The sequence below is a fragment of the Phalacrocorax carbo genome, chromosome 1, assembly GCF_963921805.1.
Source record: "Phalacrocorax carbo chromosome 1, bPhaCar2.1, whole genome shotgun sequence".
Lineage (NCBI taxonomy): Eukaryota > Metazoa > Chordata > Aves > Suliformes > Phalacrocoracidae > Phalacrocorax > Phalacrocorax carbo.
The window spans coordinates 64,738,528-64,766,515 of NC_087513.1; the positions used below are offsets into that span (position 1 = coordinate 64,738,528).

General features: G+C 41.1%; 1 protein-coding gene across 3 annotated transcripts in view; it reads left to right on the plus strand.

The window, feature by feature from the left end:
* Positions 1-27,988, plus strand: part of DGKI (diacylglycerol kinase iota) — a 146,405-nt gene that overhangs the window by 87,986 nt on the left and 30,431 nt on the right. For all 3 annotated transcript variants that reach the window (XM_064457441.1, XM_064457423.1, XM_064457432.1), the window contains 5 exons: positions 1,684-1,753; positions 3,274-3,314; positions 4,894-5,021; positions 5,593-5,718; positions 24,269-24,294. In XM_064457441.1, the coding sequence (XP_064313511.1) occupies positions 1,684-1,753; positions 3,274-3,314; positions 4,894-5,021; positions 5,593-5,718; positions 24,269-24,294 (391 nt within the window). The remainder of the gene's footprint in view (positions 1-1,683; positions 1,754-3,273; positions 3,315-4,893; positions 5,022-5,592; positions 5,719-24,268; positions 24,295-27,988) is intronic.

The following is a 27,988-nucleotide window of genomic DNA, read 5'->3' on the forward strand; positions in this document are numbered from 1 at the left end:
CAGATGTGTTGGATGTCTTTGATACACCGTAAACTTTCATTTTAACACTGGTGTTCCTGGACTTTTCTTCTTCTTGTATATGAATCGGCTTCACTTTCCACTTTCAAACTGTGCACATGGCGTCGGCTGCCTGAGGAAATGGCAGGTTTTGTGGCACTTGGAGTCCCTCGTGTAGGCTGGGTGCCTTTCTAGAAGGTCTGCTGAAGCTCAGGCTGAAGTGGTGGATTTCTGCATTTTGCTATGGGTTAAGTGTTCATAGCCCTGTTGTCCCTTCTGGCTGAAAACCCATCATTGTTTGAAATCTCTTTTTGGAACTTGTTCTTTTAGCCAGCCTTTACTTCCTGTTGTTGGACCTTCGGAAAACTACTGACCTGGCATAGTCATACAATTCTCAATATGAAAATAATTTGTCTTGCATCGTACTGTCAGGAAAGGTGCTGGGCTCCTGTGTGATATTCTGAGAAGTCCCAAAGAGATATCATGGTATCCTGGTCTGTTTTAGCCTGTCTATGCCCATGTTATGAATATATGTACATGTACATTATTCACATTCTGGGATTTCCATGCAGAGCAATACTTTTCTCAAAAAGGTAGTCTATAGTCTGTTGTCTGAAGGAGGAGTAAAGTTTAATCTTGAACTAATATGTGCCTGAATTTGCATCATTTGCAGATGCGCTGATTTTACTGCTTAAGATGCAAATAAGGATAGAATCTGGCTCCATACAAATATTGGGTGTGTGTCTGAGATCTATGTTGTTGTGTTTAGTTCTGTGCAAACCTATTTGTGTCTAAACATTGTGTCCCAGTGGCTTTAGGAAGTTGGCTGGCCATCCACTGGCAGCATGGAGCACAGCCATGACCACCCTCTGCTTTCTGAGATCCCTTTTGCCTCTCCAGCTCAGTGAGCGCTGAAAAAGCAAGGAGCAGCCTGTTTGACTCCTTGGCGAGTACAGGTCAGGAAGAAGGTCTTTGTTCCTCCCCAGTCATTTGGTTTGGTTCCTGAAATAACGTCTGGCAGCTCCCAAGGAGCAGGCCTTTTTAGCCAGAATGGGAACAAGTTGATGCAGGCTCTCTGTCTGGCTGGCGGTGGTCCCCAGGTCTGCGCTCCCTGCATTCTGGGTGCAGGGGATAACACTTTTTTCACCCTGGTGTGCATTTGAGACACACTAGAGACAGTCGAAGTGGGCAATTGCTTTGAGTGGCAGATCAGTAGAGGAGAGAAAGAGCGTAAAAATACTGAGCTAGAATAAAGGAAGGTGACAGGCACACCAGAAACAAAACAATTAGAGTTCATGGCTGTTGTTTGATACTGATCTGTATCTTTGACCTCCTTCACCTCTCTCTGTTCCTGTGTCTCCACAAATAAGGGGAGGGGGGGAGGAGGGGAGGGGCTGTAGACAGCTGAGAAAGTTGGTTTTGATGCAAAGATTTTTGGTACTGCTGAGCTGAAAGAGGGGGTTAGCTGAGGATGGCTGAAGCTAACTATATCAGTTTACTCTTTTCTATATTACAGTCAAACCCTGATGTCAGTGAGAACCAAATCCAGTGGGTTTGGGTTATGTAGGTTTTGCACATTGTGCAACATCAGTAGAGCAAAAAGAAAAAAGCTGAAACAAGAAAATAGTCCTTTTTAGAGAAAAAAACAGATTGTTATTTTTAATGTCATTTCCCTGCCCTATCCAGGACCAGGAAAGCTCTTTCCCCAGAGTACTTTCTGTTCAGAGACTCTCTCCTAGATGGTGCTTCCTAGATGGTAAGTGCATCTCCTTTCTCTTGTGCCTAGCATGCTGCTTGTTTCTGGTGTGCATGTGAAGGATAATGCATCTGAGAGTATTACTACAGAGGGGAAACTATTCCTTCTTGTTACACTGAGCAGGTAAAAAAAGGAGTTGAGTGTCCCCCCTTCCCCTCCAAAAAATGAAACAGGCCCTTCATCTAGCAATCAAAATGTCTGCTGTAGCTTTGTCACGCCATGGAGACATGTTCTTCTAAGGGTGGTTAGAGGTTTGGTTTATTAGCGTCACTGCTGTGACGATCAGCACTTACTGCATAGCATTGCCTGTATTTAGAGTGCAGCGGTTGTGGCAAAGTGCTGCTGCTGGTAAGGCTGTGTTCTTCACTCTGGTTTCCCTTTAAGTAGTAGAGTGTTTACGTACTATAGTGTGTGGGTGACGGAAATGTACCTCCCTTTCCCTGTAAGACACTTCATGTAACTCCCTGGAGAGTTGCTCTTGTATTTGACCCAGACTTTGTCAAAGCAGATGGCTTATCTGGGCTTTACATCAGGCTCCAGAGCACTGGAATTAGCAGCTAAAATGCATGGCATCTGCTTTTGCAAAAGCTTCAGCAGGGGGAGATTGAAATTTTTATTGTTCTAAACAAAAACAATTTCTCCGTGGCAATTTCTAATCACTCTTCCTTGTCTCTCATGAGGGAAATTGATAAAAAACATATTGAGAATCTGTTTGGGTTTTGGAGAAAGCTGGGAGGGTAGATGCATTCAGTTTTTGTCTTTAGGGATTTGATATTCCCTTGCAGTGCCAAAACCTACAATGCTGCATCACTGTGCTCTTGTGTCAAAACTCCAGAATGAACGAATCTGATTTCACTGGCCAAACTAAATGCAAAGCAGAAACAAAAAAATAAGATCTGATGAAACACATTGTAGGTGATAAAATACTTCTGGGTTTAGTAATATAAATTATTTGGCAGTGACAAGATTCATATTAGGTGTTTTATTCAGTGAATCTCCCGTATTTTCATGTGTTTTTCATGAGTAGCATAAATTTTCCTTGAGCATATTGGTAATTCAGGGTGAATATCTTTGGCCCTGTATTTGATTTACAAAGAGCTCCCAAGCATGTTATTGTTCTTTAGATGCAAAATTTGAAATAATCCTATTAGACCCATCAACTTCAGTATATGCTTGCTATAGTCTCATTGGAACAATGCAGCTTTTTCTCTCACATATTTTAATGTGATCAATTCTTCCTATAAGCATGAACTAATTTTATACATTTTTAAATATTTATTTCAAGTTAACAATTTCAGTGAATATTGTTTTGTTAAGCCTTACCTTTATATTCACCATTTAATGGGATAGGAATATGGACTTAATGAATGAATCAGACTATGTTCTTGTGAAACTACTGTGACTGCACTGGCACAGAGGTTGTCTTATGTGGTAGTGATGTTAGCTCAGCCCATCTTGTCCATGCAGCTCTGCTCAGACCATTTTCTTCACTGTGGCTCTGTTGTTTCTCTGTCTTGCAGCAACTTCTGCTGATCGTTTTTACCGCATTGACAGATCTCAGGTAAATCTTTATTCAGTTACTGTTTCTATAGATTTTTTTAAAGCTATGTTAAATGCAGCTTAAAATGAATTATGTGCCATTCATCCTGTGTATTCTAAAATACTACCGATGTCTCATGAAAAGTAGAGAAAAAATTCTGGGCCATTTTTTAGTTGATGTAATTCACATCGTTTCACTGAAGTTTTATATCTGCTGACCATCTGCTCTTCTGTTTACTACCAATCTGATGTAGAGATCAGAATTTTCTACATTTGTTATTTTTATCAAGCCTTACTGAGGGCATCTGTGTGGCACTAGAGTATTTGAGTTTCTTTTCACTGATGCTTTTAGTCACCAGAAGTCTTGATCCTGTGTGCGACATGAAATAGCTATGCAAATTAAGGTGATGTTACAAATTAAGAATTATGAACAGAGCTGTATCAAATATTCCCAAGGAACACCAAAACAGTGTGTAGTTCCCTTGGATTCAAACCTGTGGTATAGATTTGACAATTTGAATATATTTTCTAAAAGACACTTTGAAAATTTTACAGAGCTCTTGGTGTTTCTAATTTGTAGCCAAAACAGACAAATTAGTGGCTCAGCATTAAGTGCAAACTGTTGATTTCACAGTGGTCATTTGTATCTGGTCCCCTGAGAACTGTGTAAGCTGTTTCTGAATCACACAAACATATGACTGTTTCCTAGCAAAAGCAGCTGGTGGTTTAGTTCAAGCAGAAGGAGCTGTGGCTTTAGTTCAGAGGTCCCAGGTTTAGTGTCTGCATGTAGCCACCATGGGACTTCTTTGCACACAGTCATATAAATGCTTTGATGAAGTTGTACTTTAACATTTGGAAAGTGAGGGTGAAGAAGATGCTGCTACAGGTTAAACTGAGCAATGTAACTCTGTTTGGTTTATTCTGCATTTCTTTAATACTTGACTGTGTACAAATGGTCATCATTCCCTCCTACTCCTTTGCCCTGTGTTTATGTGGGGAAAAGACCAATACTGTGTGATCATCCCAGTGCACAAACGATGGGAAGTTTCCTGCCCATTCACCTCTGTAGACAGGCCTACTCACATTCAGTGTTTTTTGAAGGATGATGAGGCTTCAGTGTCAATAACAAAAAAGAGGGACTGAGAAAGACAGTATTGGTAACAGAGATGTGAAACCAGAATGTACAAGCAATGGAGGTCTGGGAGTGTACCCCTAAACAACGAACATGTCTGTCAACCATCATCGGGGGCAGACCTTAGGTGTTGGTCCTCATTTCGAAATGCAAACCTCTTCTTTTCCGGTAGACCTCCAGTTTTCAGCTGAATGACATAGTCACTGAGTTAGCAGCCTTTTAAGTGTTGTGAGTATGAAGCTTGCTGGTTGGAAATCTTGTTTGGCTTGAAATCAATGAAGTATTTATTGGTGGCTTCAGTGGCATTGGTTTTAGTGTGTGTGTATGTGTAAATAAATACACAGACAGAGTACCATGAATGGTCTCCAGAGCCCCTGAAGTGCACCCAGCTTTCCTATAGCCACCTGGGTGCTCTGAGAGACCAGTGATGCTGCAGGTTCATTATTTGTTCCTTGTATCACTCCAACAGGAACATTTGCACTTTGTGACGGAAATTTCGCAGGACGAGATTTTTATTCTGGACCCAGAGCTGGTAATGTCACAGCAGGCGGGGACGCCACCAGGAATGCCTGATCTGGTAGTGGAGCAGGCCTCTGGGTGAGTGGTGCTGCGATCTGGCTTTCATCAGTTGTAATAGAGCTGGACATCTCTTTTCTGGCTCCTTTTTCTGAAGGACTGGGAGATGTGTGGGGGCAAATCTTGGGTGGGGAGCTGGGGACAGGATCAGATGCAGCCATAGTAATGAAAGAAGGACAGTGGAATAACATCTAGTCCATTAAGCATCCTGGAGCAGGACTAATGGACTTTGGCACCTTTCAGCCTCCTCACATCCCCTGACTGTATCTGCCCTGCCATGAGGCTGAACCAATAAGTTACAAACCCCTTCTCTGCATGGTCAGGGCTCTGATACCACTGTGTAAGGCCCTGAAGACCTTTGTGCCTAAGAATGATGGGGAAGTGTCTCTGTTCCTTCTCATCCCCTGGACAGACCACAAATGCTCCTATTCATCTTTAGGAACAGTCTTGTACTCACAGTGAACTAAGCTATTTTAGCTTGCTATGAGCTGAAAAATCCTGGAAACTGGTAAATGTAAGAAAGCTTCAAAGTGGAGCATACGAGGTAATTTTTGAGGGGCGAATGCTTTTCTCTTCCTTCTTCCCTCCCTAGAATATCAGATCGGTGGAACCCTGCAGTTCGAAAGAGGATGCTGAGTGACAGCGGCCTTGGCAAGATTTCCCCACACTACGAGGTACCTGACAAACAAAAGGACGCCAGCCAGACACGTATGCTGCAGTAAGAGCCCTCTGCATTTCTCTGCCTGATGATGCACTGTCACCATCACCACAGACAACTCCTAGTGGCTCCCTTAAGCTTAGTGAATTGTGCTGATGTACTGCTTCTCTTTTTCCTCCTCCCTTCTGTTTCTTCCTCTTTCTTCATTATTGTATGTTCTTGCTTTTGCTTTTTTCTCTCTGGCACCCTGCGGTCTTAATAAATCTAGATCCATGTTTCCAAAAGTAAATACGTTATTTTGGTCGCCTGAAGTTCCAGTGAAGGGAACCTTCATGGCAACTGTTTATGAGAAAGACCGAAGCACTCACCCTTAAGGTAGCTCTGAGGCAATGTGACAAAGCAGAAACCTCTACAACTGCTGCTTACTTTCAAAGATGTAGGCAATAGTTTTCTTATAATCTTGAACCAGAGACACCACTGTTGGTGTAAGGTGACTAAACAGTTGTTTTGTGGCTGGTAATTCCACCACGTAAGAGATTTCTACCCCCACAGCCCTGTTCAGATTTGTGTAAGAACATCTCTTATTCTTCTTGTCTATTTTAGAAGTGTTTTCTCAGCTTTTTGGTCCTTTCACTTTAGATTTTCAAAACTAGCAGTAGATCCATAATCACTACCAAAGTTTAGATGGGAAGCACCTGTCTGAACTCTGTTGCTGGCTTTGAAAAATTGTAGTGTTTTGGGATTGTTTTTTCCCCCCAAGTATGTAACATATAATTGTGTACATCACTTCTGCTTTACATTTTCTGGTTCTGCTGTATCTGGATCTCCATGGATGGGCTTTAAAACTTAATATAGAAAAATTAGAAACAGAGACCCTGTGGTCCTTCTTCCAGCTTGTCTTTCTGTCTTGGATGTGTGTGGAAGGGGCTTCAAGGTACTTGCTGAGCCACAGCTCCAGGGCAGATGCGGTGTGGGCGGGAGGCTGCATAGCGTGTGGCTACTAATGGGAACCGTTTCAGCAAACTGGAAACTGCTGGCAGGAGGAGGAGATGTCATGGTAAAAAGGGTGATCTGGGTAGTACTTCCAGGAGACACTCACCTGGTTTTCTCCCATTACCTTCAGGGATTCTGGATCAGTTCTTGATATTATGCTCTTTGTAATGTGAAGGATGGTGAATTCAGATTCGGTTTTCCACAGACTGGAATGGCAGGGCCTAAAATTTGGAGCTGGCAAAGATGGGAGAAAAATGATGCTTAGGCACTTTTAGGCAGTGTGGAGACATGGTGACAACATGTGCACTAACTTCTAATTGATAAGAGGAATGATTTTGTTTACATCACTGTGACTGGAAATGTTTGCTTAGCTGGAACAATTATGTTTGGTAGATTTATTAATTACAAGCAAAGTCAGTAACACTGCCTGGAGTAAAGTGTACCTGTCACTGCCTACTATAAGGAATTGTTTTCTTTATAGCTTCTCTAAACTTTAATTGTTTTGGCTGAAATTTTTCATAGTAAGACTCAGTCTTTGACTGATTCTTTCTCTTTTTCTTTTAGTTAAAACTTTATCAAAAAAGTCAGTTGTTTCTGGAGACAAGGTCTGTGGGAAATGTGCTGCTTTAAATTACCTTCTTTAAAATAAATAAATCCAGCAGTTGTTTCCTGAGATGTTTTAGTGCTGGTAGTGGAATGAACTTCATTGGAATGAAGTTTTGGAGGCTTGACATTTAATAAAGTGCCACCATAATACCGGGGAGATGCCTTTTGCTGTCTTGAGAAAAGTACCCCTGAGTTTGCCCTGCTGATGATGTTGTTCATGCACTTTGGAGACACCACAGTTTCAAGAGCTTTGCTTTCAAAAGTTTCTGTCTGCATAAAGGAGGACTTATGTCCCTCTGTGCTTAATCCTGGTTGCAGGCCTGCTCACTGGGCTGAGGGAAGGGGGCCCGTGCTGCTCACCAGCTGGTCTCCAGTAGCAATGAGAAAAGGGAAACAGCAGTCATGGTCAAATGGAGATGGGTGACGAAAAAGTGCAGGGAGGAACCAAGGAAAAGATGTTGTAAGAGCCAAAGGATTAGAAGCAAAAAGGGAGCCTGTGCAGGAATTTGAGGAGCAGGGTTAGGGAATGGGAGCTGGCAATTAGGAGCACAGGGGACATACAGATGTCTGGGAAATCAGAATGGGAATAACGAAAAGGTGGAGGGCATGGGGTGCAGATACATAAAAGCTGAGTGAGACAGGCTAAGGATGTGGGGAAAACGGTCTGTCACTGTTTCTCTCCAGAATCTGCAGTTCTGAGCTGATGCAGATTATTCATTATACTGGTGGGCAAGCTCTGAAGTATTTTAGACACTGCCTCATTTGCTGACAAGCTGGAAGGTGTATAGTAAATGAAGCTGGGGATTTCAGTGGAGAAAGCAAAGTATTATTACAGTTAAGGCAGTTGAATTCTGCTCTGGAGGACTGGCTTCTCCCCTCAATTTTGCTGACAGAATATCTGAATGATGCAGGTTTACAACAAACTTTTCACAAATGACCAGTAACAATGGGCTCCTCATTCTACGCACATCCGCTGTGAAGTAGGATGGGTTCCTGGGAGGCCATAACAAGGAGACTTTGAGAGTGAAGGGCTGGAAACTGAGAAATAGGCTTTCTGTGTGCCTCAGGTTGATTTACTAAAATTAATGGAAAGTTTGTGCCTGCCTTCCTTCTCCCTTTCAGATGCCCATCTGCAGAATACAGATAATATTGCAACCTTACCTTAGAGGAGCACAGTGAGGGTAAATTTTATGGTCACAAAAAATTTGGATACCATGGGGAGACTCTCTCAGAGATGCTTAGGAGAAAATTAATCATTTTACATTCTGTGCACAGTTTTGGTAGTGTGGAATAAACAAAACTTGAGGCTGTGCACTGCATATACAAAATACAATAGGGTATCAAGCAGGTCTCTATTTAAACAGTGAGGCAAGAGTCCAATAGAAGAAAGTAGCGGGTGGCAAGGTGATTAAAGGTTGTCAAAATGCTTGAGTGCAACAGGGCTGGATTATGATGCTCAGATGACATGAGCTTTGGTATTTTGTGGCTTCTGGGTTCTTGACTTTGCAACCTAAAAACTCTTTCTAACCTGGCAATTTAAGGAAAAACTAGAAAACATTATTATATTTTGGCAGCTGAAGTAGCTCACAGGTTCTTCACAGAGTTTTGTCCCTTCAGAAATTATTTTTCAAATAAAACTTGCAGAAAAGATTTTAGCAAAATTCCCAAAAAAGAATATGGCAGAGCTTAGAGGGGACAATTCCTCCTATACATAGAATTCTTATCGATCTTTTAAGAGTCATTGGTGTCCAGTGTTTTACATCTAGTCTGAAATACTGTATAGCACTTCTAGCTCAAAGTGCAATATCCTATAGCCTGTCACTAGGGCAAGTGACAGGGGACTTGGTGTGAGGGAAAGTGTCATCAGTTGACCCACTGGGACTGTTTTCTCAAGGTCATTTTTCTCCCAGATAGGGGTTGGGAGTGACCCTGCTCAGATGTTAGGAGCAGATTACACCACAGCTGGTCATAATATAGCTGAAGGTTATCTAGAGTGTCTCTGACATTGCTATATATACATATCTGTGTGTGTGTGTGTGTGTATACATATATATAAAAAACACCTCTTGAAGTAATTGTTTCTGAGGAGTGTAGCTAAAAAGACAAAGTATGCAAATAGAGAGATGCCTTAAATTACTTCAGTCAATGAAAGTAGAGAAGTGAATATGTGACCTACAAATAATTATAGTGTTTGGTGTTGCTTTTGATCACAAGCTTTGGAGTAAAGAGCAATTTGAATGTAATGGTTTTGAGGCAGGGGTCTTTCTCAGAGGAAATTATTTATGCTTTTGCTTTTAATTAAGTGAGCTTCATGCTAGTTAATTTTCAGGTGGCTTTTGGTTGCTGGTATTTCATGTTTTGCTCCCTTTCTGATGGCTCTTTGATGTGCAACCAATGTGTGGAGTGGGCAGGTTATGAAACAGCATCTTGATGCAGTAACCAGGAGCTGGGGCAGATCGTAGCTTAATAGGAACGTCAAATTAGCCTGTATGGTGCATACAAAAAACAACGGGAAGACAATTACTTGGACTACTGGTGCTTGATTTTGAAAAAAGCTAAGTATTCTGAGCTGACTCCACTGAAACATGTAATTGGACTCTTTCTTTGAACATGAGCAGGTTCATCATCCTGATTTATCTTATGATCAAATGGTGCAGTGAGATTGGGATGACCATTCCTTCATAGCATACTGTAAGCATTCATTGTTGGCCATGTATTTCTCTTCCTAGTTATGTTTGTCACCCTGTTATATGATAAGAGCTGGAAAAGTCAATAAAATAAAAACCACAGCAGCATATAAAATGAAAAGAATACTAAACCTTGGTAGAGGTTTAATCTACATCTTTTAATCGAAGTCAATTTTCCCATTGTTAGGGGCAGTAACAGCAACTCTTTTAGCATCTGTCCAGCTATAGTGGTAGTGCGTTTCCAGAGCTGTAGATGTGTTGTCTGAATCAAGTGCATGGCTCGTGAAGGGTGGGCAAAGGTTAGCCAGAATGCCATCTGGTTCTGTCAGGGAAAGGAAGAAAAAACGCCTGTAGGGGCTGGAAGGTGACTGCAGCCCTTTACGCTAAATAGGCATTAATTAGCTAGTAATACCAGCCAGGCACTGCTTTATGAGGCAATAACAACCAGGTTCCTGAGAGGGAAGAAGAAAAAGGCTGAACGCCAAGTGTTTTAACTCAGCCACAAGAATCAGATCATTGCCCAGGAAATCAGTGTGAAAGCACAGATGTTACAAGGTGGTTTGGTTTTTTTTTTAAGAGCAATCTTTGTGTGGTACAAGGTGAGAAGAGCATCAGGGGTGCAAGTTTGCATGTAGAAAGGAGAAGGAATGCTCATGTAGTGAAAATATAAAGAGGTCACTCTTAGGCCTTGAACATGCTAGGCAGGAGCTCCCTAGTGATAGTGAACCTTTATAATTTTAAAGGTTGGAGAAGACTTGAAAAATACAAGTGTTTCCCTAAAACTGTTGCACTGGAAAACTCAGCATCAGCTCTTAAATATGCAAAATATTCTGTCCTGGTGTGTTTGGATAGCAAAATCTGAATTAGTTTTCTAGTTCAGATTTAGTTCTAGCTGCACTTATAAGATTAAGCCATAAGAGTGAAGTGTGTATATTTTAACCAGCTATTTGTACACCTGTATAAACTACTTTCCACTGTTTAAAATCCCAGGTGAGGTTTCATGAGTACTGATTGCTTTCAAAAAATCTTATTTGAGTGAAGGCATAAATCACCATCTCACCTTCACTGTACACTCCTGTGTAGTCCTTAATATAATTAGAGCATAACAAAATGCAGTGTCTGATTTGCTCGACTCTCCATTTTCTTTCTCTTATGTTTTCTTAGATGCTTTTACAAATAGCTTGTAAGGCACCACTCTTACTACCTTAAAGTGAAGCATGAGAAAGGTTTGACTAAAGCAGTTCACCTCTCACTAAGAAAGTGATATTAAACAGGAAAGGGCATTAGTGAAAGGAAAGGTGTGCACTCAAAGAAAAGGAAAAGTGATATAAAGAGAACTGAGAATGATTCAGGGAAAGGTAAGCATGAGTTAAACAAGAAAAGTACTTTGAAGAAAGCCAAAAAAAAAAAACCCAAAAACAAATGGATAAGAAATTGTTTTGAGGGGAAAGCATGTTCCCTGAGTGAGGCTGAGTGGGGAAAAGTGATGCGTGTCAGTATGGGGTCTGGTCCTGTATTCTGAAAGCTCTCAATACTGTCAGCATGATGCAGTCACAATACTTAAAATCTTGTGCATGTTCCAGATAGAAGCTACAATTTATACACCATTAGGAAATCTTTTCTTTAGTTGCTGCTGTAAATCTTCCCTTTCCCCCATTTCTGGAGACTTTCTTGACAAAGATGACACCATTAAATTTTTCTTTTCACACTCTAGTGCCCAGATATGGTAAATAATGAATTTCATGTACTTTATGTTATTAATTATCTCCATATACTTCAAGATTTTAGCTGCCTTCATTGTTTATGGAGATTTTCTGCGGGGGGCAAAAAAGGAATAATTATTGGTTTCCTTTGGAATTCTACCTTGAAGAAATGTGCCTGCAGTTCTGAAAAGATATATTTCTGCCCTTTCTCATTCCCTTAAAAACTTAAAATGTAACAATTAAAATCTAGCAGAATTTTGGCATTGCTTGAATAATTTGTCTTGAAGCTCCATTTCTTGCAGGAAAAAAATTCAGCCTGATGAACAATAGGAATGCTCTTAAAAATGGTGGAATTTGGCTGAAAAAAAGGAGCATGTTTTCTCTGTGAGATCCCTTGTTTCTAAAATCAAACCTTTCCAGAAATAGTTTGAATCTCTTGTTTTCTCTGTATAGTCAGTTCTGTACAGAGCTACTCAAACCCAGGATAGTTCTTTTTATTTTGTGGTACATTCATTGAATACAAGAACAATCTGGAGGCTGTAACACTGCAGACAGAAATACTTCCCAGTGAAATTCATACTTTCTTCAGATTGACAGCAAAGAAAAACCTTGTTTAGTGGCCAGTGCTGCTTTGCAGCCTGCGGGATTTCAAAAGTTTCTTTAAGGGCAGCTACTGCTGCTGGTATCTGTTACTATTTGGGAGCTAACTTGAGCATCCAGCTTTTGCAATTTTTCTAGAAGTAGTTTTCTTTTTCCTTCTGGAGCTGCTTATACAGCAACCTCAAGTACAGCTGTAGATACAAGATATATATGAATTTGTCAAATGATTTGTCATCACACTGGAAATAAGACTTTTACCTGGACAAACATTAATTCACAAGGTAGTTTTGAGCCTCTCCCCCACTGTCACTTAATCCGCGTCCACTTTCTGCAAGCAATGTCTCTAGTTCTAGTGATGTTCATCCCTGTCATAGCCAAGAGAAAGGACTCCTTCACAAGACTGATAAGTCAACAAACCTTGACTCAACTGCAGAAAAAAGAAACACAGTTTAGAGAGGGAAACAATGCTAAAATCACAGGGGATGGTGAGGAATGTTGGCACCAAAATATTTTCTCAAAGACTGACCCGCATGAGATGATGGTGTAGGTGAGATAAATATGTTCTCAACTCATGTTTCAAAAGACTTCGTTACTTCAGCCATGTTGGTACTATCTCAGGAATGGTTCTGGGCATGGGAAGATCCTTTCATGTTGCTGTGATGTCTGAAGATATGGAACCATGACTAGGGAAAGTGTTACCACATACAGTCCCTGCTATGCCAGGGGATGAGCTGTGGCTCTATGGTGACTGCACTCACCAGACCTGAGGGATCTTTGCAAACAGCAAGAATCAGATGGTTCTGGAAACTTTAACATGAACATTCAGCAACTTCTGATTGTTGCCTTTAAGTAATTGAATACATAGAAAACCTTATTTAATCACCTCTTCCCCTGTTAATTAGTAGAATTTTTGTGTCACTACTGCCAAACTCTGTCCTTATCTACGGAGAACCGGGGTATCAAAAAATCATGGTTTTTACTTATTAAAATTTCTGCAAGTCATTAATATTTGGTACTTACATATCCTTCTGGCAACCCCTTTCCCATTAATACTGAGCTTTAAGACATTGTCTTGTGCTTCTACTCTTATTAACCATAATTGGAAAAGGAAGAAATCAGAATAGGGTTTAGATTTGTGTGTGTACTACCTTATTTGTTTATGTGAGTTCATTGCAAATAATGTTTGTTTTCTTCCAGAATTAAGCCTCCAGCCTTTGCTGTTGAGGTGCTGTGAGTTGCTAAGGGGTTTTAACAACAGTAGGCACATCTGATGAGGTAGGTTTGTGTTTCTGCCCCTTCAATATGTGGCAGAAATAGAGGACATCCTGTACTGCATCCTGTAGGATGTTTTTTCCTCATCAGTTCTTATTACCAAATAATTTTATTATTCAGAATGTAGCTCCCTGGAGTCAACTGGGTGGGATTTTGGCTTCCTCTTTTCCCACCCACCTGCCCCTGAGCCCTCAAAATGAGGGCTCTTAATGATCTTTGTAGCATCTCAACACCTGATGCACAGCTGAGGAAATTTATCCTACTGACAAATTATTTTGGCAGTGACATGTAAAACACTCCCACACACCATGAGACTACAAATTGGCTTCTTCAGAGAGTTCTTGCTTCTTGACTGGCATCCCGCTTTCTAAAAAGGGAATGCAAGCAGTCCAGCTCTCCTCTTCTCCTTGGGGTGATTTCAAGCCTACAGAATACGCATGTGCCTGACTGAGACCTACCTATACAGACGTTGAAAAAATCAACTACCACCTAGCTTGAAAATAGTTGCTGTAGATAAGGGGATGAAAAAGAGTTTTACAAGTGGAATGTAAGGCGGTTTTTTTTTTTTCTTGGAATGTGTTTAAAGGATGAAATTGATGTTGACAGAGTACAGATAGGTGGGTGCCTTGGTTTTCTTTAAGTGGTTTACCATAGCAGCTATAAATCTGCTTTCCACTTTCTGGCTGATAGCCAAGGCAGAAGTAATATAGTTCTTTCTTTTTTCTCTTTTCTTGTTACAACTCTTTCTTCTTCCTTTTTTTTGCCTTTGCTTCATCCTTGCTTGCTCACTTTAGCCCCTGGACCAAGAAGCAGAATTTGCGCCAAGAAGTAACGCAGCTCTGCAGCAAAGAAAGCAGGGGAACATATCAAGGCAGTCACTTCTTGTACCTTTGTCTTCCATTTGGCTGGGTGAAAGAAAATGACGTTTGATAATTTGATCTTTAGGGCCTACTGCTTTCCTGCAAGCATCAGGCATGTGGTAACTGCACCTGGCAAGAGAAGGATAGAGGAGAGAGTAGAGCCAATGATGGCACTGTAGAACGTGAATATTCCCCTCTTCAGATTTATGGTGTGGAAATAGCAGACCCATGGCCCCCAGTGACATTAAAGGCACTGGAAGAGGGCCTAGCTGGGCTTATTAGTGTGATATAGGATGATTGACAGCCTGTATTCTTCTGGGCTTGCTTTAAGCACTGTTGTAAATATAGGGAGAATATCCTCCAGCATGGCGGGCTTCCAGTCCAACAAAAGTTAGAAAAGAAGTGAAGTAGTTTTAGGTAATGTGTATGCCTGTATTTGCATGTGCTTGTTACTTATATGTAAGATTTGAAGTAAGACAAAAAAACCCTTATCCTGGTCCTAGTTTTCTGAGCGTTGCACAGGAATAGCAAGCCTGTGTCCATGTGCTCTGTCCCTGCCATAAGCAGCTGCCATCTGCTTGGAGAGGATACTGGTTCTTAATGTGCTCTCACTCAGTACCAAGCTCTTATTAAAGCCAAAACTAATAAGCTTCAAAGCACGGGTACGAAACGTATCCCTCTACATATGTAATACACACATTGGAATACATAGTGTGTCCAAGCTTTCACTCTAGGACATCTCATAATATGCATTCAGACTGTATTTATTGATACCTTCTTCATATTCCTAAGTTCTGGTTTAACAGGCTTGCAAAGACAAAAGAAATGTAGTTTGGTAAAATAAGTGCTCTAGACTATCACACAGAAGTACTATTTTGCCTGAGTTGACAGTGTTAAACTCCATAAAATTCAAACCTTTGCTAATTTTCTCTAATTCTTAGATACCTGCATGTTCAGATTTCAGCTTTGGCTGGAAACTGGAAAGTGTCAAAATACCATGCAACTAAAAGCTAGAGACAAATCATAGTCATGTGAAAATAGGTCTTGTTTTGAGGTTTGCAATTTAGTATTTTAGACCCACAAAGTTCAGAGTGTTTGGATAAGGCTGGGAGCACTATTTTGGCATGAGCCTTCTCTTGACTCTTTGATCGAAAAGTGAGTTTTTTCACTAGGGCTGCTTGAAAAACATACTGGTGAGCTGTTTCTGCTTGGTGGAGGTGTGCATGAGAGGTTTATTTCTTCTAGAAAACATTGCTTGAAACAGAAAATACCAGTGGACGTGAGCTGGGTTTAGTGTGCTTGGGTTGGGGAGAGATTTTGCAGTTCACCTGGCAACTGCTGAGGGACAGGGAGCACGATGCCCAGGCTGTGCGTCTCAGCATGGCTGCTCTGCAGGGAGCTGCCCTTGCCCTTCCATGTCTAGGGTACCTGTCCAAGTCCCCTGGCTGCAGATTCGTATGTCAGGGTATAGAATGTGCTGTCTGTTCTTAAAATGCCTGCCAAAGGATGTCTCCAGTGGGGGGATAAACTTCTGAAAGCTTAAAAGCATTCAAATGGGGAGGGAGAAAAGTTGTCCCTGCTTGCCTACTGCTCCTCTGCCTGGGGAAGGAGCACTAAGACCCGCAGCTTTGTCTCGGTGACTCGCTGAGACTGAGCGAGCGTTTAGCAGTTCTGGCAAAGAGGTGTGTGCATGGGAGGGAAATACATGAGGAGCACGACCATAACGCATAGCCTTGCTGAGGTTCCTGGCAGTGTTGATACCCATGGGCAAGCAGGGACAGATGGACCTGGCTGGATTATGCCAAGAGCTGAAATCAGAGAGCCAGAGATGGCTTGGAGCCAGTGTAACCCCGACTCCTAGATTCTTGTTTCTGTGCCAGGTGTCTAAAAATGCAGCACAAAACCATATCTGAAACTCCTGTTACAAATTTTATTCTCCACTAATTACTCTATAGCAGAAGCGTAAGGGCTCAGCAATTCTGCTTTGCCTAGGACCTCTGTGTTATGCATGTTAACCGAGGTGGTTTGTTGTTTTTTTTTTTAAAGATGGCAAGTGAGGGTTACTTAGTGTTAGCACTTGTGAAAATCAGGCCACATATTTATGAAGACAATTGCAAGAATCTTCATGGGATTCCTGTGTTCAGTCTCTCTTCTCCCCAAACCGCTAAAGGCTATTTATCAGGAGTCACTGGTTTGGTTTGTGGTAACAAACATGCCACTTAGGGTAGCTTCGAGATTGTTTAGAAACCCAAACTGGCCTAAGATTATTTGGGTGGTGTCCTGAGATACCAAGCAGCTCATGTGCTTCATCACCATCTAACCTGAGGGCCAAGTGGGGATGTGACTTCTGAATCAGAGTATGCCTGATGTATTTGCAGTGTGGCTGTCATGGCTTTGTGGTTACCAAAATAATTCCTTTGTCTGCGTTAAATGAAAAAATTAAAGTCATAGCAAAATGATGCTTTGGTTAATGTCTTTCTGGAAAAAGTCAAAGTACACAAATACATTGTTGAAGAAAGAGGTCAGATGATATGTTACCTTATTCTGCCTATCATCTTTTTTTGCTTTTCCTGTAGGACGTTAAGGCAGTGTGTACACACCGCCCCTTTAGTGCCTGTCCCAGGTCTTTTTAATAAAGATGTTTCAATCAGCATCCAGTCCTTTGACATTTAGTCTGTCGTTCACCAAAGTTTTACATGGTGTAGCTAGATCTTGCTTTATTTCTTTTAGGGTTAGAGCCACATCAGGTACTGCTTTTCCTTTGGCTTTTGCCCTCCAAATTCGTCAAGCAATTGACAGGTATGTCAGTGAGGATTTTGAAAATTTAATTTGTATCTGGAAATGGAAGACTAGCATTTCAAAGAAGCTTGGATCAAGCCCTCTTCAAAATGGATGCCTTATGTTCCCCTAAGGTACTTTGGTGTCATGTGGTGATCAGAGAAAAATAGGCCAGGTATTAAAAAAACCAAACCCAACAAACAACCCACAATCACCCTACAGTGATCCTGCTGCTCATTTGGAAATACCTTCTTTTTCAAAGAAATAACAAGCCAGGTTTCTGAGGTCATGTTTTGATCTTGAATCTGATGTAGAACTATCTTTTTCAAGACGAAAGTCTTAGAACGTCTCTCTTCTTCTTTTTTAAATTAAAGTTAAGCGTGTTTGGGGTTACATCTGATTTTTGCAATTAAATCTTTTATTCCCTTGTTAAGCAACAATTCCCAGGCAACTCCTCTGGGTGTCAGTACAGCTTCAGGCATAGCTGCATTGTGGTGTTCCAAGCCTTCATTCAAAGCATTCTACAGTGGACAGAGAAATGGTAAGGGATAAAAAGTTAGACAGTAATGAGAAATGACATGGAACAATATAAGGGACACAGACATGGCTGAGACACAGCAAGGAATACATCTGAGCTGCCCTTGTTTTCCTAAGATGCCCCAAGCTACATTCCTGTATGTTGGACTGCTTGTAAACAGCCTGAGGCAATGGTTTATGTGCAGGTAGAGACCGAGGCTCCAGAGGAAGTTACAGAGGTGCTAGAAAAAGTACTGATCTTTGTGTCTAGCAGAATTAGAAAAAAAATAGGCTTTCCAGATTGTTATTACAGATTAACAGGACATGTCTGAATGGATTTCTGCAAAATAATAAATAACTTGAATGAATTTTTTAGATTCGGAAAGCATTGCTGGTCAGCATTTTCCCATGTGTGTGAGACTGTATGGCCATTGTCTATGAGAAATAATTGAGAGGAAAGAATGACAGAAAAGCTGAGACAGTAAAACCAGAAAGCTTTGTAGAGAGACTATCAGAATTGCAGAAAACTTTAGGTCAGGAAGGACCTCTGAAGGTCATCTACTACAAACCCCTGTTCAAAATAGGTCCAGGTAGATGAAGTTGTTCAGAGACCTTCTGATGAGTTCTGAATATACACAAAGCTGGAGATTCAACAATCTCCCTGTACAACCTGTTCCCCTGTTTGGTCATCCACATGGTCAAGAGGTTTTCCTAATATCCAATCTGAATTTCTCACATTCCAACTTGCAACTGTTTCTTCTCCCCCTCCTCTTTCCTCCAGCAGACTCTGGTTCTGTCTTCTTTATAGCTTCTCATTAGGTAGCTAAAGGTAGCAATAAGATTTTCCCTGAGCATTGTCTTCTTACTGAATGAACCCAGCTCCCTCAGCCTCTCGTCATATGTCTCTCCTCGTATACCATCACCATCTCTGTGGCTTTTGGTGGAACTCAGTCCGGTTTGTCAATGTCTGCCTTGTTCTCGGGTCTCACAAGAATGGAGTAGAGGGTAAAAATCACTTCCATCTACCTTATATCTGTGCTCTTGCAAATACAGCCCAGTATGCTATTGGCTTTCGCTGTTGCAGGGAACTCTGCTAACTGATGTTCAGCTTGTGCTCCTCTAACACCCTGCATTCTTTTCTGCAAAGCTGTTTTCCAGCTGGTAAGCCCCCAGTCTGTCTTGTTGCATGGGTCTATTCCTCCTGAGGTATGGGACTTTGCATATGTCTCTGTTGAATTTGCTAGGTTGCTGCTAGCCCACTTCTCCAGCCTGTCAAGGTCACTCTGAATTGAGCATGTATAGGGTCAAAGTGGAAGTGGGGGGAAGCTCTCAGTAATTCTTAGGCTTTTATTTTTCAACAAGTTCCATGGCAGAAAACGGTGATGCTCAGACTGAGCATTATCTTTAACCCTTATTGGACACGTCCAAGTGCGAGATGCTGAGGGATCAGGAAAAAAAAGCAGTTCTGCCTTTCTGTCAGTAAGATATCATGCACGGGATGACTGCAGGGAATCTGCCAGTCCCAGAGCATTGATACAGAGTGCTGAATGAGAAGGTTTCCTCACCTTTATTTTAAAAATACTTTATGTGCTAAAAATTTTCTTTTATTACAATCACAGAATATATGAACAAATCCCAATAGAGATGCCACTTCTGGTTCTGAAGAGATGTACACACAAAATAAGGTGGAATGGGTTTAGTCTGAGAGCTCTTTCCCTCCCCTGGTCACAGGCAGCTATTGTCAGACTGAATTAGAAAGTTTGCAGCAATATATTGCTTAAGCAGGGAAAAGGGGGAATGGTCATAAAACCCAGCAGAATGGCTGCACACAGATTGTTTTTGTCCTTTAAATTGTAAATGGCTGGTTTTAAATAGGCCTGGTGCAGATGGTTTCTGCTACAGGTTTATTGATTAAAATAGCTGCTTTACATCAACTCAGGGTTTGTTTCTCCAGAGGCTTTTGTCTTCATGAATAATGTACCCATTTGCTGAAATTTTGTTAGAATTCATCTGCTAGAGGTTGGCTGTATTTCTCTAGGTTCCTAAGCCTCAGTTGACTAGGCTCGAAATTGTGACAGTCCCTGCCCTTCCCTCCTTAGAAACTAATATTCCCTCTTCCGCCCTTCCAGTGCTGAATAAATCTAGTGCTTGCACATTGGAGAGTGCACTTGGAAACAGCTGTGAGTGTTTGGCTGTTTGGGGAAGGCTTGTATGATACTGAAGGCTGTCTTGGCTACACTGAGGATTAGATTTTTGCCAGCAATTGATCCAAAGTCTGTGAGTGGAAAATGTTCCGGTGAGCTTTGGATCAGACCATTAACTCTGAGGCACAGTGCTGTTTTAGGTGGGCATGCCTCATGCCTTCAGTATTATAAGTCTTCCAATATGCTGGAAGCATCTAGTGGCTTTTTACATTATTATTCAGGCTGTTTATGCATTTCTAAATAAGTGTACCTCATTTCTTGGGAGATCCTTGTGCATTTTGTGTTAAGCACAAAAGGTACTGCTTTGCTTGCAAAAGGAATGGTGGAACAGGCAATGTGCAGCTTCCCCTTGCCGACTGAGGCTTGCAAGTGCTGTTATCTCTTCTGAGTAGAGCTTGCCACTCTGCAACAGGAGTAGAACACTACTGCAGGGCCTACAGCAGAAGGGAAGGGTATGAACAGCATGGCAAGCAAATGGAGGTGATAACATACATACTTTTCCTCCTCTTCCCTTCTGATCCTCTTCTCTACTGTCATAGTAATATTGGTCTTCCCTGTAACTAGTCACTATAGCAATAGCTCTTCATAAAACATCTCTCAAATCAGGGCAGGGAAAAAGTCAGATTGATGCCTTTGGCGAAAAATACTTTAGATTGGGCTTCCCTTTCACACTTATGCATGAGAAAAGAGCATTGTTGGTGGAAGAGCTCAGTTAATCTCATGATTCTGGAAATGTAGCTAATCATAGACAATCTGGCCTGTATTTACTCTCTTGGGTGGGGAGTGGATGGGTGATGACCCTTTCTTTCTACAATTTTACACCAAGGTAAAAACAGAAACAAGTAACAGTTAATATGAAAAATAAGCGATTCCATTCTGAAATGGCCAAGAACAGGATATTGCAGTGCCTGAACTTTTTTCTGAAGGTTTTTGGGGTTTGATTGGGTTTTTTTAACCAATTTAAAACCTCTTCAAGATTTCACTTGGCAAAGTGTTTTGACCCAGGTGGGACCACGGATCTTAACAGCATAATAGTTCTTCTGAAGTATCTCTGCCTTGTCTCTATATTTTATCTTAAGGCATAGAGGTTGTGGAATGATAACTTGCTTCTTTATGACAGTCAAACTCCCAGCTAGAATCACACTCTGAGGGCAGCTGACGGTTGCTAGATAGATGGTTATTGTGTGGATGTTAGCAGCTGAGAATCCTCCCTTCTCAGGACACCTGTCTGGTGACCAGTGCTGCCACAGTATATCCCTCACACTTCTGACAGACCTGAGAGAAAAATGTGTGACCGTAAATATGAGCATCCACTGGATTTTTTTGCTGTCAGGAAAGCCCCCTGTGGCCGTGGAGTGAGTGTATGTGGTTTAGAGAAGGTCATTAGACTGTCTTTCTTTCCTCCCTTAGAGCCTATGATAAGCATGGGCTAGACCAGACAATGCATAAAATGTCCAACACTATTAGTGTGGACTTTCCAGCAGCCTCACTTCCTTACATTATAGTTACAAGCAAAACTCCCCTTAGTGTAGTTAGGCCAGTACTTGAACAGTTCGGAAAACCTCCTCCCAGCTAAAACATATGGCCTGAAATGGTAGAAGAATGTTGAAAGTCCTCTTCGCTCTTTGCCAAAATACTTTGTCATTAGTGGTACAACGGAAGCATAGTTTATTGTGGTTGAACGTTTGGTATCTCCAATGGTGGAAGGTCTTGTTGAGGTTTTCCTATGGCTGAAATATTCAAAACCTCTCTTTGTGGCTTTGCAGCTGTGTCAGAAAGTTTGAGTTTATGCTATTGCATTTCCTTGTGAAAGCAGGAACTGGCTCTCTAACCCTTCTGTTAATGACGGGTGAAATGAGCCAAAAATCTCAAATTTTATTAGGGTGAGGCAGAGAGGTTCATATGTACAGATCAGGATCCTGTGACTATATAAATTGTATTTTTTCAGGATACCAGGCTACACAGTTCCAAAAGATGCTTCATGAAGCTTTGCAAATGAAGACACTGCTAGTAGCAACAGTGGTACCTGTTAGATTTCTTACTGTTCAACCACTGTGTTCAAGGCATGCAACAAAGGTACATGGCAGTAGTATTTTGAAAAATACATACTGATTTTGGTCACACTAAATATGCATAAACATATTTTCATCCCTCCCTTCAATGTTTTAATAGAGAAGGTGGTGATAATCTAATAGTGTCTCTCCTGTTGTTGATGCTTTAAGGAACTAATGGCATCTGTTTTACCAGGCATAAAGAAGAGCCAAATATAGGATAATTTGTACTGTTTATTTTATTGTTTCACATAAAGATCTGAAAGGTGATGAAACGGTGCAATTAAGAAACAAAACAAAGGAATGAATGCTACTGATGCTGTGGGAAATGGCATTAGCAACGGGTGGAGAGTCAGGGTACGTGAGCTAAGGAACCTGGCATGACTCCTGCCATGTAAAAATATTTTTAAATACCTAAAAATTTTCACCTCTTTATATGTCCCATTCTGCACTGTTTAACTTTGTAGGAAACAGTGTGTTGAGGGTTGACCTTCAGAAGGGTTTCTGTTGGGGGTTGTGGAGGAAGACCTGTAACTAACTGGTCAGAGCAGTGGGACTGAGTCCTAGTGATGCCTGCTAATCCACTGGGTTACCTGCATTCCTACTGTATTTGCACAGACATGGCTGAAGTGCAAGGGCAGAGCTAGCCTGGTTGGCAGCAGAGCAGGATACATGCCTTGGATGTTCAGCAGCAATCAGAGGATTTAATGGGAGTAGAGGATTAATTAATTCTGATCTATACAGACACATTGGCTTCTTGCACAGTCAGAATCTTAATTAGGCAACTGCATTTCTTCCTTTCACAGTGACCATTGCTCCAGCTGTGCTGTAACTCTTTCTTTCTTTGCAAATCTCTCCCTTTTCTAAAAATAAAAATTTGCATACCTCATTAGGAAAGTTTCCTTCTTTTCTTTCCATCTTTCCTGTTTGCATCTACATATTTGCATATCTGCTTCTGATGTCCTATAATCCCTCAACCTTCATTTTCAGACCCCTGTTATGGAATGAGATCATGAGTCCTTCCTCGGCTCCTTTATGCCTCTAAATCCAGGGTTTCTAACCATTCTTCCCCTCCAACCCACAGCCCCTGCTGATTTTGTTAAATATACATGTGTTCTTTTCCTCTTTGTTCCTTCTTTTCCTTTCACCCCTCTGTGGCTGCTTCTCATATGTCAGCTTTGATCTGTTTGCTGGCAACACTAACATTTTTAAATCTTTAGTAATTTGTTATTTTTTGTACCTTGGTGCAAAATTAAATATAACTTGGAAAGGAATCATGAGTTGTCCCATTCACTGCAGGAACAAACTCCTGTTACCTGCATTGGAAGGCTATATATACAGTTGAAAATTTTTGTTGGGAAAGTGCTGAGGCAATGTTCCAATCCACTCTGTGCTATCAGTCTTGTCTAAGTAATCACGGCACATCCCTGATTTGGCTGTACAATTAGCCCCAGTTTTGCTAAGCCAAGCTACCACAGCAAAGGACAAATGGAGGGCTAATACTTTACACCTCTCTGTGTTCCTTTGTTGTGGGTGCTGACCAAAATGATGAGGAGTGTGATCCTGAGTGATGGGAGCTGTGACACAAATCTCTGGAATTCAGTGGGGCCATTCTGTTCATCAGCAAGAGCACTGAGAAGTCTCTCATGTTTTATAACCTCTCACTGTCTTTGAGTATTGTCAGAGGCTTAAGCCACTGGTTAGGGTATCATGTAACTCTTGTGTTGCTGCTGTTATATTGCTTTTTACTGTACTTACATCTGTCCAGACCTTTTTTTTCTTCTTTTTTCTGTTTGCATTGATTTTGTGAAGATGCCATGAACTAGTATTAATTATGACTAGTCTTTTATGTTCTCTACCACATTGACTCGTGGTAAGAAAAATGGCCACCTTAGCGTCTACATGTTCCTCTGAAGCTGTAATTTCCTCAACCACCCCTAGCTGTGAGGTTTCCTCCTGGCCCACACTTAATTATGGTCCCTTCAATAATCTCTGAAGGATCAGGACTTTCAGAATAATAATGTCAGCTATTTCCAACAGTAACAGTAGTAGGTAAGTTCTTTGTCAAGTACCTACAGAAACTCTTGGCATGAGTGCTTAACAGTACAGCTACCACCTGCCTTATGGACATGACTCCATAGAGCCACTCTTGTCTGCAGAACCTAACCTCTGTCTCTGCCCTTTTCTGCTCTTGTCAGATGCCTTCTACTCCTCCCTTCTAAGTTAGCCCAAGATTAAAACCTTCGAATTCCTCCATTCTTTGTTCCCCACAGTGACAATGAACCTTATTTGTGGTCTTTCTATGCCAAAGATTGACTGGACTTTGTTGTTTTATTCCAGGTCTCCGGTCTCTTCAGAAGATCAAGGTAAGCTGTGTTTTATGGATACTGATAGCATATTGAAAACGAGACTAAAGACTAGCTGTAAACTCTGTTTTAACACAGTTGTGGTGGAGAAAAACGACCTTATAAAAATGAAATTTTGATGTTGCTCAAACTTTGTTCACCCCTAGATATCAAACGCTTGTTCATTTTGTTGGGGCTGGCAGAAGTTAAGCCTGTGTTATTTGTCAAATGAACCTTGCTCAAGCAAACTGAACTATTGTAAGTCTTTGCAATTTATTCACACAACTGTGTGGGGCTTCACCTATGAAAAATTATGTGTAGGCTTAAAGGACGTTATATAGTTTTCTTGAAGGTAAACTGATGACTCTTAAAGGACAGCATTTTTGTAGCAGAGGAGAGTGGATTGTGTTTAAAGGCTTGAACCCAAGTTATCTTGGGTTAACACTAAAATCAGTTTGGTAGCATGGTGTGGAATTTGGTGCTGCTAGGAGCTTTACATATAAAAATCTCATGGCTTGAGTAGCAAGAGATGCAGGTTATGGTAATATACTTGCTGTGAAGGATCTGATCTTTCCCTATGGACTGAAGGAGTTTGCAGTAACTAGCTGGTTAATAACTATGATTAACTTAGGTGCTTAGAGCTAGGTGGTATAAATACTCTTCTAGAGTACATTAAAATATGGTTGCGTTGGTACTGAAATCCAGAAGCACACTGCAAGGTAGTAATTGCACTGGCAGAGTTGCACAAGGAATGGAAAAAAAAAAAAAAGGGTGAGATTGTAACTGAGGGGGGAAGGTTCATTATGTATCTCTGAATCTGGAATATTATTTTGGACCACAAAAGAAAAAAAAAAAGTCTATTTTCTTCAGGCATTCCATTTGTATGCAGTTACACATTCAGCAAAATTTATGGACAATACAATAAGTATTACTCAAGAAAGGGCCAGATGGGGGATAGTAAGGACTATTGCAAATGGAGATGTAAGGTGGTCTGAGCCTGGAAGTATGTCACTGAAGTATGTGTGCTTGCAGTGTGGAGTGATAAGTAAGGTATCAACCTGTATTGTTCTTGGCTCCAGCCAAGATCTTTTTAGTCCAATATAGTGGCTGTCAAACATATAGTCATTAATAAATTCTCTTCCTTCTCCTTGATGTGTCGTTTCTTAGTAAAAAAAGTTATAAATAAGGTCATAAAAATAGACGAACATATCAGACCAAAGATATATCTAGCCCATCTAGTCCATTCCTAGTGTCTGATAGCAGTGGATCCCCTGACAAATAAGGGCACAAGAATGGCAGAAGTATACAGTTTGTATTTCCTGGTGTACCCTGTCAACTTCCTGTGATTTACAGCTCATTGACCTTGTGAACCAGAGGCAGTTTTCTTGTTAAATAGTTTGTCTGCTCTTTACCATGGCCACAGAGTCTTAATATAAAGTACTGGAGACCTGTGAGAAGTTAACAATATACCCCGTTTCTCCAACCCTCAGAAGAAATTTGAAAATATTATGGTCTGATATACTGTTTCAAGACCTGGACTCAAGCTGCTTGTCAGTGCATAAGCTTGTTAGTGATAGACTACTCTTGCTTTTTAATTTCCCTTGCATTTATTCCATTGCTCCATTTTTATCTATTAATGGAACAACAGACAGTGTAAATGTATTTCCTTGTATGTCTTTAAACTTCAGTATTTCCCGCTGTCGTAATTTTTTCCTTCTTTCCACTGTTTTTATACTGTTCTAGTTTTTCACAGAATCTTCCTGTTTGCCATCTACCATCTGCTGCCAGGGTCTGGCTTTTCAGCTTTGATAAACATCTCTGAATAGCCTCTTCCTTCCCTTTCTCCCATAATAAACCTCTTCTGAAATGCAGAGTGAAAAGCCTATGTTCCCTTGACCATTTAGTGATGTGATAGTGCTTGTTATTAGAAGTTTTGTGTGGAGTATCTAACTAGATTTGTCAGCCATGTAAATATGTAGGAGCTTCTCTCAAACACATAAGCTTTCACATGCCTCGTGACTTTTCAGAAAGAGAAGTCCAATATTTGGATCTCCTCTTGCCCACTACAACACATACAGACCATGGTAAACGACCACAGAACCAGAAGGAAAATATGATGAAAGTGCTGTAGCACAAGCTGTTTTGAGCCTAGGTGCTTCTCAGCTTTATGCACGTGTGGAAGCATCTAAAATTAGTCTTGGATCTGAAATCTCTTATCTAAACAAAAAAGGGAGGGTCCAGAACAGAGCAAAACTTACATCTGAACCGCCTGTCTTTTATGGTGTTTATGCAGACCTCTCCTGGTATATTTTTCTTGGAGTAGGTATACAGGAGTCAGTTTTGAGACTCTTATTTTCATTAATAATCAGTACTCAACTGTGTGCCTATTCAAGATGTTAAACATTCTTATGTAGTTTTATAAGGCAATAAGGCTTTGGGGTGCACAATGGGGCAAGATCCAACTGTAGAATAACCTATCCTCACTGGCATTAGTCTGTCCTGTGTTTCAGCAGCTCTTCCCTATTATGGGGCACCTTTCTAGTGCTGAGTTTCTGATGATGTGATGAGTCGGCCATTACTGAGAAAAGGTGCTTTTCTCATTTATGTTGGATCTCATTGTGTTGGATTGTGTTTGGATCTTTAACTTCCCATTTAGTTCCTGATCTTTGATTTCTCTTGTTTCATCTTCAGTCCTCACTTTTTCTTCTACTGTTTCTCTGTGTTTCTTTCTTTCCATCATCCTTTTCTCCCTATTTAAGTCTCTTTCCCCTTGACCATGAGGTTGTATTCTACATAGGTTCTTGCATTGTGCTCCTCACTTTGTTTTCGGAATGTCGTGCTTCTCCTCAGTGTGGACTGCCAGCTTCACCCATTAGTTGCAAGCAGTAGCTGCAGCATCTGTACTGCAGCAACAGAGCTGCTACCAGAATTAGCATCTGATGTGAGTGGCACTTCCATTAATCCCTGACAGAGCAATGCATTATGCTGTCTTGAAGAGAGGGTGAGGATAAAGCACCATCTGTCTGGGACTGGGCATCTACTGAACAATTGTAACAGTGCACAATGCTCCTTGTTGTGGACACGTGTTAAAGGCACCTTTATCAGTTACAAAACAGAGCCATTTTAATTGGCACAGAAAGGGAAACAGTACTACTAGAAAATCCCCCACTTCAAAAGAAAAAATGCAAGCTTCTTAAAGATTTTAGGTCTGTGTCTTTGTTCATGATACAGGTAGTTAGGAAATACATAACTAAACAGTGAAATCCATCATCGTCTTTCCTTTTCTTCATCTTCCTTTTTTAAAAAAAATGAAAAAAAAAAACCAAACACAAAAAGAGCAGACAGAGCCCCTAACCCCCAAATTCTCTGACTGACAAAATGGAACAAGCTAAGTAAATATCAAAGCATACTAGTTCAGACAGGGGATTAGGGTGCTGGCTGTGAAGAATGAAATGGAAGGGCTACCTGTTCAGTCAGGTGGGCCCTGGTGCCGTTACATGCCCTACAGCCTTGGAGGACAATGGTCGGTCTTTGGGTTTTGGGACTAGCTGAGAATCAACAATGGGCAATGCACAAGGCCACAGAAGACCTGGTGGATGTCATGAGGGAAGGGGACAGGCAGCTCCCCTGTTTGTGAATGGTTCCACTATTTTCAATCTGTAAAAATCCAGGTCTTATGTTCAGGAGGATGGAAGCTGTTGGAGGTTATTGAAAG